The sequence below is a fragment of the Charadrius vociferus genome, unplaced genomic scaffold (assembly GCF_000708025.1).
Source record: "Charadrius vociferus isolate BGI_N301 unplaced genomic scaffold, ASM70802v2 scaffold261, whole genome shotgun sequence".
Classification (NCBI taxonomy): domain Eukaryota; kingdom Metazoa; phylum Chordata; class Aves; order Charadriiformes; family Charadriidae; genus Charadrius; species Charadrius vociferus.
In genome coordinates, this window is record NW_009646856.1 from 3,916,348 (window position 1) to 3,931,074 (window position 14,727).

The following is a 14,727-nucleotide window of genomic DNA, read 5'->3' on the forward strand; positions in this document are numbered from 1 at the left end:
TTTTGCCTTCCTAATACTGCATGTGTATGTCTACATTTAAATAAATTCACAGCTGAAGTACTAGTCAGTCTACTTGTTATCTCTGGACAGAATGTTGTGATGAGTCAATTTCAGTATTTAAAAAATGGTGTTTTTTCCCATATGGGCAGCTTTAATTTCAAAAGCCATCTAATCGAGGATTTTTTTTATCAGGAACTCCTGGAAAAGTGTCTGTCAAAGTCTAACAACAAGAGTAAAAGAAAGGAAAAAGTAGAGAATGAAACCAAAGATGAAAAAGTATTATTCCTTTTGGAATGTTTTCCTGGTATTCTAACAGTTTGCTGGCCTGCAGGAAAATATATTCAACACAGGCGTTCTTACCCTGTTATATTAGTGAAAGTTAAAATCCTCTGGATTCTGCAACAAGACTGTGCACAGTGTCATCAAATACTGTGTGTGCACATCCCCTATGAATTTATAAAGAAAGACATCTTTCCAGGTCTTTTCTTGAAACGGTCCTAAAATAGTCTGGGTTAAAATACAGTTTGTTTCCCTGATTCGGTTAGTTGATCTTGCTTATGGTGAACTTATGTATATTGAAACTTCATTTGGAGCATACTGAAGAAGAATTATAATTCTGAATTATTTCAAACTATTTCCCTGTGCCTAGTCATCTTAAAGCACCATCCTGATTTTGAAGAAAAATTCAGTGATTTAATGCCAAATAGCTTGGCATATATTATTTCCTCTCACTTCAGTTCCTGTTTTTAAAGGCTGGAGGTGATTTTTCTATAGAGCTTAAGAAGGATATAAAAGGGAGATTTTGGAGTTTTTACTTCCTTTTCTCAGTAAAGATTAGGAATGCAGCATCCTTGAATTCTGATATGATTGAACTAAAAAAAAATAAACCTTAATAAATTAAAACACTTTTAGTTGTGTATTTTGGCTAGACTGGCATGCTCTGGTGAGAGGGCAGAGTTGACTTTATATTTTTGGCTACGGTTAGATAATGAATCTCAACCTAGAAATATGTTGGCATGGCTTCCTTCTAAAACTGGGAGACTGGTTGGGAAGTAAAGGAATCTCCCCCAACCATGAATGCTAAGGTAAGCACTTTCTTTTCTAAGATCATCAAAATAAAGTCCCTGACCATGCTGTTACTTAAGCCAATGGTTGCAATGCCCCAAGCACTCTTTGTTTTCTTCCTGTAAAATGCTCTTTGCCCTGAGAACCAAAGATGTGTGAAAAGCATCACATTGAAACCTACATAGATGCCAGGGTTGCAGCTTGTCTCTATCTTCTTGTGCTCTTCTCCTTCAAGCTTGCAGCTAAGTTGCATCAAAGGCTTGAAATACAGAGGTGTTGGTAGTAGGTTTGGGTTTGCTCAGAGGTAGAGAGTTCTTACAGCTTAAAAACTTCATTTTTTGCCAAGTGAGGGAAGTATAGGATTTGAATATGGAAACGCAGAAATTTACAAGTGTGAATAAAGTCATTTAACAATAGCAAGTGAAATAAAATGTATTATGTGTGCATGTTTTGCATTTGCTGTAAGATAATGGGCAAAAAATCTAAAACCAGCATTGAAGATTTTAAGTAACTGTACTGGCTATATAAGGTAGTACTTCTTTTCTCCTGTACTTGGTGAGAAAAAGAAATGCATTTGAAATGAAGACAGGGCTCTAGCTGAAGCAGCACCAAGCTCACTGGCAAACTCATCAGGAAGTTCTTTTCCTGGTATAGAAGGTGCCATTCATGTGTCAAGTGCTATGCAGATAGATTATCTGAGCTGGCTTGTCCTCCTGGATACTATTCTTTAATTTCCGCACCCGTCCCTCCCCCCATCCCCCTGTCCCTATTAACATGGTTATTAGCATCTTTTTTGGTCTGTTTGAGAACAAGATCGCAGACAAATTCCTCCTGACATATTCTTGTTCTCATATGTTTGCTACATAAATTCATTATCTCTTGCCAAGCTTTAGATCTGCCAAGTTCCCTCTGTGTTGTCTCAATTTTCGTTCCAAATAAAAAAATTAAAATGCGAAAAGACTAAAAGTGAATTCTTTTTATCTCAGGGTTGTAAGCTTTGTCTCTGAGAGCGGGAAAAATAAAAATAAAAATAAAAAGAGCACAGGGAATTTTGATGTAAGACATCTGCCCAAACATCCCTAACAATAATGTCATCATTGCCAAAATGTACAAATGTACACTATGAAAATGTACAATAGTGCTTATTCCTGAATTATCCATTCAGCTAAGGTTTTAAATTTGGGTTAGGCTGCATGTGGTATGTTGTAAGGAGAGATAAGCAATATAAGACTGTACTCACCAGCACTCCAGTGCTGGTGAATAATGTGTGGAGTGGGAGGTGGTTGAGTCTGGTGTGGAATCCTCACGCATCTGCAGAGGTTAAGCTGTGGAAACTACTGTGCCTCTTTATTTCTGAAGCAGTCATAAGGTGGCTAACAGATTGCCTGAAGGCTTGGGAGGAGTAGAGGAATTTTGGGATAAACTGTTTATTTTGTTCCCTGTTTGTATTAATGTTTGAGAAAAAAAGTCCTTGGGGGCATGGAATCTGCTCCCACTTGTATTCGCTAATTTTTTGTTGGTTTTTTTTTGGTTTTTTTTTTTTAAAGCTAAATGTGAATGTAGTAGATTAAAAAAGGAGAAATAAAAATCAGTAGAATAATGTGAAATAAGAAGAATAAGGCAGAGCTGAGGGTAGGAAAGGAGTCTTTGAGTTGGATGTTCAAGATGTATTAATTCTGCAGTGAAGGAAAGCGAACAGAAAGTTGTCTGCTGTTTCTGATGCATAAATTTAGGGTCACATAGACACCCAGATTCTTAAAAATACATAAAATGTGGCATTGTGGTTTTTTGGTCACTAGCTCTGCTTAAATCACAGCTGAAAGTAAACTTGGATCCATGCTAATCGTTTCATCCTATTTTTTCCCCAAAATTCTATTTGTCCATTTTGTGTTGCTTAAGTCCGTATCACTGACCTTTCCTCTTTACAGAAATTTTCTCTTACAAAGGCTGTGTGGAAGCCTTTGTAACTGCCGCTTCAGCAAGATTTGCAATTAGGCAAGAAAATACTGAAATACATACCTCTGTGCGTATCACCTTTGATATGCAAAAACCCTTTACTGCATCTTTGACTAACTGTTACGCTTCTGTTGCATACCTGCTTTCTCAGAGTAGAGATGTGAACCCACATGTCCCCCAGTGGTAGAATATGCCGTATATCTTTATATAAGCAGGCAAAAAGAGCGTATTTAGACAGGTTGAAGGTGAAAAAGATTTTTATGCTCAAGTTCCTGATTAGACTATTATAGCAGCATCGCTAATTCCCCTTCTTCCATCTATTGTCTTCCCTCATCTGTTGTCATCAGTGACCACTGTTGATTTGTTGACTCTATTAAAGTATTCAAGGAAGCCACAGGCCTGTCATTTTGGTCATAACCTTAATCTGTTTTCTCACCTTGGGAGAAAATGTGTTAATACACTGTCTGTTTCTATAGAGTGAGCTCATTGAAAAAGTTCCCAATGCAACAAATCTGTAATATGTTTAGAAGAAAAAAAGGTTTTTGTCTGAATCTTGGTTATTTTAACAGATAGCAAGCTATGTTTAGGTAGTAACTTTTATAAGAACCATACAAAATTAAGTGATGGTAAGCAATTGTAACGGTACGTTGTGCAGTAATTTTTGAGCTGGGTGAGTTGCAACTTCTGATTTCTCATAATCTCTGATTCCTCGTTATTTCTGAATGATTAAGCAAATCATTTATGCTAACTTCTGCTTTCATTTACATCTCTGTAAAGCTTGTGTAACTTTATTGATTCTGGAGTTGCTTTAGCTTTTATAGCAACTAAGGGGAGGGGTCATTTCTGCCAGTTTGCTGATCTGGAAAATAAATGGCACATCTTTTTTTATGCCTTACAGGTAAATCGTGTAGCTACCTAATTGCTCTTCATAAAGCACTTTAAAATTCTTCATGTTGTGTGTCATCGTCTTTGTAATACAGCTATTTGTATTTCTGAGAAACTTCTTGCTGTGCAAATAGAGCTTATTTAAAGGATGAGCTAATACAGACTTGTTTGAGTTTTCTTATAGTTTATTTTCTGTTCAGTTATTTGGAGGAGAATGTGCTTGTTTTCTCATCTTTGAGAATCAGGCTTAATATTTTAGTTTGTATTCAATTTTTAAATTTATCTTGCATTTGCGGCTAGCTAAATTTGGATCTGTAACAAAAATTAGTTTGAAAGTTTTTTTTTTTTAATTTCAGTTTGCAGATACCTGATATTTGGAAGAATTTTGTTTAGTCTCTGGTACATATCATAAATCCCTGAACTGCTTCTTTTTCATCTTGTTTGAAAACAGTGGTGTGTGTCCATTATGTGGTTTGGAACATATTCCATTTCCTAGTATTTATCTGAAGATGAATTTTTGGTCCTTGTCCTTGTTTCCTATGTTTCGGTCATTCCTGCCCCTGCCATCTGAGACTTTCATTGATGGTATAAATAGCCTTAAGAGTTGAAGTTACAGTTGAAGTGTTTGCCATCACTAAATTGGCTGGATAACTAAATAGGCCAGGGTTGGTATCATTTGGCTTGAATGACTGGAAAGGATTTTTTCTTTCATTTTTGGTGCCAGAGTTCTCTCTGTTGTGGAACTCCTCATTTATGGCCTGCAAATCTGGGAAGAAATCCATCTGGGTTCTTCATCTGTCTTGCCAGACACTGTGATTTAGTTATTAGAACAATGGATGATGAAAAGAAACTTTAAGATTAAACTGTATTTTATGGCTACTAGAAGCTATGATGAATAAGAGCAAAAAGAATGTGTATCTAACCAGTAGAAGAGATTAATGTTGTCTTGAAATAAATCCCTTTAATTTATCTGTAATACTTTACTATTTTTTTCTTACACTTTTAAATATTATTTTACCATGCCATTAAATATTAGGATAGGAAAAAGAACCTAAAGGGAAGGATTGTACTTGTTTAAAAAACAGGTATGTCTGAAACGTATAATGATTATAAATTCTAAAATATTTGGGAAAGAGACTACTGCATCTGTTCGTTGTATGTCATTTAGTGCAGTGGAGTTTTGATCTCTGCTTAGTGTCCTTCAGCTCTGCTTTCATATATTTGGGTATTCTTTATTATTTTTAATTGAACAGAAAGGATTATTTTCCTTGTCTGTCCTTCCTATCTTATTTATTAGAAATAATTTTGCACAAGGTATGTGGGTACTATTAATGTTAGGATTTGTTTTTAATGGAAAAGTCTTACTGATGCAAAAAGATCATAGCGTCCACTGAAGAATTTACTTTCTTCATTTGTTTTGTTGAAATGATGCAATTCAGCTCTACATGGAAAAGCCTAAAATTGTCTCAGTTGCCTTTATATATATGTAAGAGGACATTTTGATGACAGGATGATTAACATGTGTGAAGAAAAAGCGTATGTTGCTTAAACGTGCCAGATACCATACATGTATGTTGCTATGTAATATATATACAATATATACAAAGCCAAAGCTTCGTAGACTGGGGTCTCGGAAGTCTCCCAAATTGGCTTTGGCTTGGAAAATACCCTTGTAGCTTGAAGAAGGGGAATCAATATAACTTTTTCTTTTACTTGATACCCAAAATGGCTTCTGTTCTTGTGTTAATGAAGAGGAATATTGGGCTTTTTTAAAAATCATACTGATAATTTTTATTGAAATACTAAATATTTTTATTATACCTGTTATGCTGTGTATTTAGACCTGTTATACTCTTTGTTTATTTATAAATTTATTATACTATTATACATGATACCTGTAGATAACATACAGTTTGAGGCTTAAAAGAAAAAAGAGAAAGGAAAACCCCATCACATTCTTGAATCAGTCTATCCAGCGTATGGCATTGGAAAGAACAAGTTTTTGCATACAAGGAAAAGCTACACATATTCATGCAAAAGAAATCCATGGAAAGTTACTAAATATATGGAAACCATGGCTGACTGATGAACTACCTGAGCTGCCGGTGGTTTGAGGTGCAAGAAGTATTCAGGAGCAGTATCATAGGTGCTTCCCATGCTCCTAGATACTCCCCTGCTACTGCTTTTTGCTGGAGTTAGTCTCTCTGTCGTAGCCAGTACACTTGCTCCGAAGTACAGTGTTTGGTTGTGATGCTTCTTTTTTGCCACGCAGATTACTGCCATATAGTGGGAGTTTCTGTTAGCAGTTAATATGTGAAAATACTGGCTTTTGGTTATGTGACAGCTCTGGCTGATCCAAACCAAGTGGTGAAATTTGTGTTACATTTCATTGTTATGTTTTCATGGGTAGAGTCTAAGTAGAACAGATCTCTAGGTGAGAAAATACAGTTGTAATGCCTTTTCTGTCCCCGTCTCATTTTATAAGCGGTTGCGTGTCCTTCCCTGTGTCCTACTTCATTCTGCACTACAGTGACCCTGTAGGGAACTTTTCCTAGGTAGGAAGTGGTTGGATTTGGTATTGCTGGCTCTGATGGGCAATTTGCGTGTGATGGAGGACCATAAGAGCTTCATTCGGGATGCACTGAAGGAACTTGCCTATCAGCTCATTGGCCCAGCACCTCTTGTCTTTGAAACTCTTCTGGATTGTGACGAGAATGCTATTAGAGAAAAGATTGTGGATATCTTCCACCATCTCAATTCACCATCAAATGGATTTTCCATTGCTTGGAATTGGTATTAGGCTCTGCATTGGCAGAGGCTAATGTAGTTGCAGAGTGAATTTATCTTAGTAACTAATCCTTGCCACCTCCCTGTGAGGTGATTTGCTAAGTATTTGACAGATGGGGAAGCACGGGAGGGAGAGATGGCTTCAGAGCTGGGATTAGAGTGCTGATGTCCTGGGCTTCTGGTCCTGTGCTCTGCACACCCGTGAGGCCAGCCTTTCCTGCCCATCTCCTGTTACTCTCTTGGGGCAAATTCCAATAGAACGTGATTAGTAAAGACAACAGGGGATTAATCCTATTCTCCTAGTCAAGAGTGAAATTCATCTTTTATTTCTGTGGTATTGTATGCAATTTAATGCCTAACGGTCAGGAGACCTTAAATAACTGCATCAAACAGCTGATTCGATGCCAGCCTTCCTTCTTATTTAGCTTAGTCTAAACTGACACCAAACTTTGAGACATTCCTCTCCTCCCACAGTGGAGAGCCGCTGGGATTTTTTTTATACCACACATGGTTTCCCTCCTACATTTTCCTCCCATGTCAGATATTCATACCCCCTTTAATAACCAGCAGGGGGATCATTACATTGAGCTACTGCCAAATGCATAATGACTGCTGCCTTTGCCTTACACAGTCACTGCACTACTGATATCCAATTCAGCATTGTAAAGTGCTTAGGGCTACCTTGGGGATGTGCTATATTAAACCCAACTATTCTAAATCCTATTTAATACAAAGAGATTGGGGGGGGCGGGGGGAGGGAGGGGAGGGAGATTGAAAATTGTCGTTAGTCACCTATTTTCAGCAAGTAAAAATACCTGGTCATTTAGGGCCCAACTCCGTCACTCTTAAGTCATAAATAGTCCCACTAATTTTAGCAGGAGGTGCATGAAGGCAAGCACTCTGCTTACCACCGGGGCAGGCAGAATCGGGTCCCATAGAAGCTGCAGCTGAGATGGTAAGTTTGCAAGGAGCTGATGGGGGTGAGTGCTCCCATTTCTGAATTCCACTTACAAATGTTTTACAGTGAAAACAGGAAAGCAGAAACATGCTTCATATCTGACTAAAAATAAAGGTACTCTTAAACTTGTAAAAGACAACATTTTTATTTGAATGATATGACAGAGCTGCCACAGGAGTGTTACCTGCTATAAAGAAAGCTTAAGAATTATTACCTTTATTAGACCAGTGACACTGAGCTTTAGCCATACATTTCTAACTTCTGTCCCTCTACAGAGACAATTTTCTTTTCTTAAATAAACTGTCATGCTAGTGTTAATATATTGTTGGCTCCTTCATACTCTGAGAATACTGCTGATATAAAACATGTATATGTTAGATTGGTAATAGTATCTTTAGTGTAGCTGACTAGAACAAATGTGTTTCCCTCATGGCTGTGCTAATGTGATAAAGGAAAATTGGCTGTTCATCAGCTTTTGGCTGGGTAAAGACAGTAGAGATGGAACCACATTCTTTTTTATGCATTAATACCGCTGAGAACTTTTCACTAGTTATATTTCATGTGCGGGCATGTTGTGCAAAGATGTTGTAAAACATGAGATAATGCTACAAATAACAAAGTAGAAAAGCCTGTATCTTTTATGATGATAACAGTCAAACACCAAATGACAGTAACAGGCTGTAAAAAATGTGATGCAGAAAAAAAAAATGCAATGTAACCACCATATACACATATACTTAGGCTCTTGCAAATAGGGCATCAGATGTTTAGAGGGCTTTGAATTAAAATTAAATAAAAAACTGTTGTATTTAGGTCATTGATGTGTCAACACAAAAGATAATTTAAAATGGAGAGATGTATTTTGAGCGGTGAAACTCATATGCAATAACTTTTTGAACAAATCTCAAGGCTTAGTAATTATGATAATAGCCTTCAAATTTCCATCAGTGGAAAGGCAATAAAAATTCCTGTCTAAATTTGGGAAATATTGACTGAATCTGGAAATGGCAATAAAGCTCAGCATGCATGTATATGTTTGAAAGTGCAGTTTAAGGAGAAAAATTCATCTGTACTATTTTGTGTGAACCCTAAATAAAAAAAAAAAATCCAGACAAACCCCTTCATCTTATTTCATATTTTCTTTCTTAAAATACTGATAGACTCATGTTGCCCGAGGCACTGATGCTGATCATCTGAGCTCAGATTTATAGATAATTGTGTCTGTTTATCTTGATCTGAAATTTGAAAGACTTTTTGGTGGAGTAGCATTGTGAGTGCTTATATTGTGGTTTTCAAACTGATATTTATTCAGGTTCTGGCTTTCCTCTTTGCAACAAATTACTGTAGCTTGTAAACCTTCTGTTTGTTCTTGCTTATATATTATTATTATGGAAGCAATTATTCTGGGTTTATTTTATTTTGATTAGCATGGGTATCAAGATAGGCTAAAGCATTTTAGTTTTATCTGGCCTCTGTAGACACGATTCAACAGGCATCTATGTCTGCAAAATGAAAATAACACTCTGTAGATTTGCAACAACAAAACGAAGGCTACCAAACTCGAGTGAAAAAAGCCTTATGCAAGCTAATTATTGCTCAATGCAAGTAATTTCAGTTTTGCAAATAAATCACTTCCTGAAAAAAATAAGACTAAGTTTATTCAGTAAACAGTTCCACAGAGTTCAAAAGTTTTGAACAAGTTGAACTTATTTTCTATAATTAGCTTCATTAATGGGAAGCTGGCTATAGCCACAATTCTTCCAGTTTTCATTTCGTATGTGCTGTATTTTTTAAATGAGTATTGAATTTCATAAAACGTAAGGTGGAAAGGCACTCCCGTATTATTAAACTTTTTCTAATTTTATGTAACCTAAACATGAGGATTTTTAATGCAAAAAAGTACTTTGTAAAAGCTTGGCATCTTATGACTTGTGGACCTGGGAGAATGCCATAAAGTATTTCGATGAAGGTTAGCTCAAATTTAAAATGAATTGGCAGGGAAGGGAACGCTTGCAGAAAACAGTCCCCCGGGGTGCTGGCTGAGTGCGTATTCCTAGCCAAGGGTTCCCTTGATGTAAAGGAATTACCCACTGGGTGTAAAGCAGATGTAGCCAGTTCCTATGCCGTTCCCTTCAGCCCCTGTAGAAAGAAACATGCTGGGGTTAGGGAGGCATTTTGGAGGGGTGTTAGAGGCCTGGCTGAAATGTGCTGCGTTTGGTTATCCTGAGTATGGTAGATAGTCCCCTGAGGCCTGCATGAGCTGATGTGTATGAGAAGAGCTCTGACAGCTGTAACATGTGCCCATGGCCTGAAGTGGTGATGTAGCTCTAACCAGCCTTGTACCTTGTGAAACAGACCCTTCTCCTTTTCCTCTCTTCCCCCTCCCCACCAGATCACTGTACTGTAATTTCTTCTTTGATTTAACCACTGTAGAAGTTTTATACTCCGTGCATCTGAGCGATGGTCTTATTTACTGGATTGCTAATGGATAGACAGACAAGAGGTAACTACTTTCAGTAGGCACTGAAAAAGACACACAGCAAGTAGGTTGAAGTAACTTTAATGGTTAATCAGCGACAGACGCAACATGTAGAGGTCAAAGTGATTGCACAACGAAGCATGTCCCTTTACATTAATTCTGTAGGTGCATCACAGCAGAATTAGTTTCTTCTTGAATGGCTGGGAAGATGACAACACACCTTTTGATTCAAGGATTCTGGTGGGAACACTTGCAGATACTGATGGTACACTGCAAATTGGACAAAGCTTCACAGGTAAATCTTGTAGTATTTGAGTGGAATGCACTGGAATATTTAAAATAAGATGTGCATGATGTGGTTAAAGACCGTGTGTGAGTCATTTTATCTATATGCTGAGAAGTAATATATTCTTGCAGGAGAAAATTCCTTGTTGTACAATTAGCTTTCTCAAAAGATTGGCTGAAAGATAGATGCTTGGTAGATGATCCTGTAGGATCGTAATTTATTCTATGTGTTGCTGCATATAGGTAGGTTTTCCTGCATTGTCCAAAACATAGTTATGTAAAGTGACACATTCCATTAATTTATGAACATAGCTCTTCTGAGTAAATCTATGAAACTGTTTCAGAATGGGATTGTGCATGGCCACTAGACTACACTCCTCTCCAGAGTCCAGAATAGAGCTGAAGATTTCTGGCTGTGATCTTCAGTTCTATAAATACCCAGATAGACCACTAGCAGAATGAGAATCCCTCAGCCTCTACTAGTGCCTGATAGCATTACTCTTTATCTACATCTAGAATTTTATATGTACTACAGCATGACAGTGCAGAACAGCTGGGGGATGTTTTGTGGCTCTCCACAAATTCTTGGCTCTGCAGATGTAAGAACACTGACTATGGCTCTTCAGGAACATGCACAATTTGAAGTTAACTGCTAAATATAACTGTATGTCACTTAAACAAGTTTATTATGCTCTTGGGCAAGTCAGTCATTCCGTGCTCCATTTCTTAAAGCTTCTCTTTGGAAATGTGTCTTGTGATTCTGATTCTGAATACTGGATAACTAATAAACCTTTAAAAGAAAGGAATATTTTTAAATGCTTTTTATCTTTATTGTATAAATTGATAGGTACAGTTGTACCTACTGTATCTCTTCTCTAATTAGAGGTGGCACATGGACTGGCTCATTACTTCTGTCTAATGAGCCGATCCTTGTGCCACCTCTCTAATCAGAAAAGAGATAGGTACAAAATGTTCTTATAAAGTTATTATAAATCATTCTTTTTTATCAAAAAAATTAAGTCACTGCCCTCTATAGTTTTGTCCAGGTCCAAGATGGTTTCATTCAGGAGGGGTAATTGTCCAAGAGAGATCTCAGAGTGCTGAATTAAAGGTGCTCTCATGCAGCACAAAGCTGCCTTCTGCTCAGTAGATTACTTATTTATACGGTATTTTCTTAGGTTTAGAGCAGTTTGTTGGAAGAATGCAAGATTTTCGATTTTACCCAGTGGCACTTACAAACAGGTAAAGAATCTTTATTTTTGTAAAAAATAAGAGTCTGGTGAGAAGAAACAATAGATAACAATATGCTTATTTCCCAAGTATAGTGCTTTTCAGATGTCTCCTTTAGATGCTTGCTTATGATGTAGTTTACTGAACCTTATTTCAAAGATGACTTTTAATCTAAAAAGTTTTGATTTAAAATAAATTCAGCAATTTATTGTGTTTTGCTTTTGAACTGTTGCTTAAATATAGCTAGTATATGTAGTGAAACTCAACATTCAGTAATAAATGTGTACTTTCTTTGTTATTGTTGTCCCTGTTACAACCTGACTTAGTAAGTGTTCTTGCAGGCAGTAGATCCAGTTGCTAGATTTCAATGCTTATAAACTATCTAGGTGTCATCAAGTCATCATAATTCTGACATAATAGTGTATGCTGATAAGCTTAGTCCTGCTGGATGAGACTTGCCAAGCTTTCCCAGAGCTCCAAATAAACTGTAGGGCGAGGAAGGGAGCATAGTTGGCCAGTCCGGTTTAGATCACTCAAATACCAGTGATCCACATTAAGAGAACAGGCACTCCAACCAGTCAACATGCTGGCTTTGTGGCTGTGAGCTTGGCTCCCGTGCTTAGCAGGTCCTTTGGTCTGGTTTCAGCTTACCCATGGTATCAGACATCCATGTCAGGTATTCTTGATGCACACACCCCTACCCCAAGGTGCTATTGTCTTAACTGTCCATTGCTTTCTATATTTAATTGTCACCATAAGCCGCCAATGACTTCTCTAGCTCAGCCCACATAGCCCTGGGCAATTGCTTTGACTTCCTTCATTCCTGAGGCCAAATTACAGTTGCCACTGCAATTTCTGTTGCCCTCCAGCCTCCCTTCTTAGCGCAATACAAAGAGACGTTACCTTTGTTATCCAGCTCATGCTGGATTAATCTAGTCAATTCAAGCTGGCCAGAAGTAGTCAGGTCCTATTTGTCTGCGTGGTGCTTCTGGGTAGGCTACACACAATGACGCTTGGGACTGCAGATCTTAAGGCTACTTAATGATAGTCTTTCAATTAGATGTAGAGCAGTTTCCTAGGAGCTCAGCTGTCTGCAGGACATTATGATGAACTGATCTCCTGTGAATTTAAAGTATTACTATGAATCTGAATTCCAAGTTATATGAAAATCATGTAGGTTGTATTCTTTCAGAGCAATGCTTGTCAAATCCTTTGAACTACAATTTAAGTCAGTGAAATGAATACAGTTGTAAAATACCTTATCTTTCAGTTTTTAAAAGTGGTGTGACCTAATGATTTTTATAAGGGCATGTAGTGATAGGACAAGGGGTAAGGGCTTCAAATTGGAAGAGGGTAAATTTAGATTAGATGTTAGGAGGGAATTTTTCATTATGAGGGTAGTGAGGCAGTGGAACAAGTTGCCCAGGGAAGGTGTGGAAGCCCCATCCCTGGAGGTGTTCAAGGTCAGGCTGGACGGGGCTTTGAGCAACCTGGTCTAGTGAAAGCTGTCCCTGCCCATGGCCGGGGCATAGGAACTAGATGATCTTTGAGGTCCCTTCCAACCCTAAGCATTCTATAATAATGATGTCTTTGTAGATGTGGTTTTATATCCACAAATAACTTGGTTCAAAATGTTTATCTGGGATAAACTGCAAAGGAAAGTCTTGCCTGCATATCAGTTCAAGTCTGTGGCTGTCTAAAAGGTCCTGTAACTTTGGATACTGTGGAATTTGTAGTGGCAGCTAGCAAGTATTTATTTGCTTAATCAGTATACAAGAATTATGTTCCTACTGATAAAGTAGGAAAATGGGAACAGTAAGAGGGTTTTTAATTTAAAAATCTAGTATCTTCTAGGTTCACAAAATCCTTATTTTACACCAGAAGTGAGCAGATAAAGGTTTAGGCAACCTCCCTGTGTCTTTCATATGTCTATCTGCTTGCCCTCCTACCTTATGTATGTATCTATGTCAGTTGCTGATGTGAGAGGGAACTAAAGTGACTCAATGGCTTTGGCGTGGGCTGTAAGAAGCAACTAGATTGATCACAGACTGGGGCAGCTAAGAAAGTGGGTATTTGTATTAAGGTTAGTTAAAAGTGAAAATATTTCTGTCCAGGTTTTCTATGGTGCAATGTGATTTTGCTCAAGCTGGGCTTTTTGGAGGATTTGAGTGCAAACATTCAACTCATCTGTGGTTACAGGCAACGTGCCAATGCTATGGTATGCTTAAGACCAGCATCCAGATCACTGATTGGAGTCAGATATGATGTTGTAATAAAATCTTAAGAGAAAGGGAGAAAAATCTTTGCATCTAGGGCTGGGTTCATCCTACCTAGCTTTAGACACCCCAACAAGGAGCTCATTTCCCTTGGCTCGATATATGTCTGTGGAGCAATGAAAGCAACTCCTGAGTGCTTCTTCACAGACACCTTCTGAAGGTGCCTGCTGCTTACCATTGATTACGTAGGGACCCTGGATGGCCTGATTCCCAGCTGATTGCCCCATTTATGCAAAATGAAACCAGGTCTTTAGGGCTTCTCCTATAATGTAAGCTGAATTTTGTTTAATCTATGAGCCTAGAGGCACAAAGCAGCACTTGTCCTTTTTTATCATATATGTAATTACTTTTTTATATGCTGTGACAGAGACATTTTGGAAGTATTCTCTGGAAAATTTCCTCATCTGCATACCCAATCTGAGTGCCGCTGTCCTGGAAGTCATCCTCGGGTACACCCATTGATACAAAGGTACTGCATCCCTAATGGTGCAGATGATACCACTAACGACAGAGTGCTAAGGTTGGATGCAGAAGCCCATCCTCTGTATTACATCAATGATGATGACATTGGGACCACCTGGATTTCGTCTGTGTTTGCTAATACTGCAGGTCTGGATCGTGGTGTTTCAATCACAATAGATTTACAAAATGGACAGTATCAGGTAATGAGAATATTACATTTGCTATTTATTAACTCAATACCAGGAAAATATTTTTGTAGACAATTCATTACAATTTTGAGGAAATTCAAACCTTGTGCTTTAAGATGTTATCGTTTTAGAGGACCAGGAGGAAAACTTTATCAG

General features: G+C 37.8%; 1 protein-coding gene across 1 annotated transcript in view; it reads left to right on the forward strand.

Annotated features, from left to right (window-relative positions):
* USH2A (Usher syndrome 2A (autosomal recessive, mild)) overlaps positions 1-14,727 on the forward strand; it is a 394,584-nt gene that overhangs the window by 26,478 nt on the left and 353,379 nt on the right. Inside the window, 3 exon segments of the mRNA XM_009894321.1 lie at positions 10,296-10,425; positions 11,594-11,657; positions 14,289-14,583. Of these exon segments, the coding sequence (XP_009892623.1) occupies positions 10,296-10,425; positions 11,594-11,657; positions 14,289-14,583 (489 nt within the window).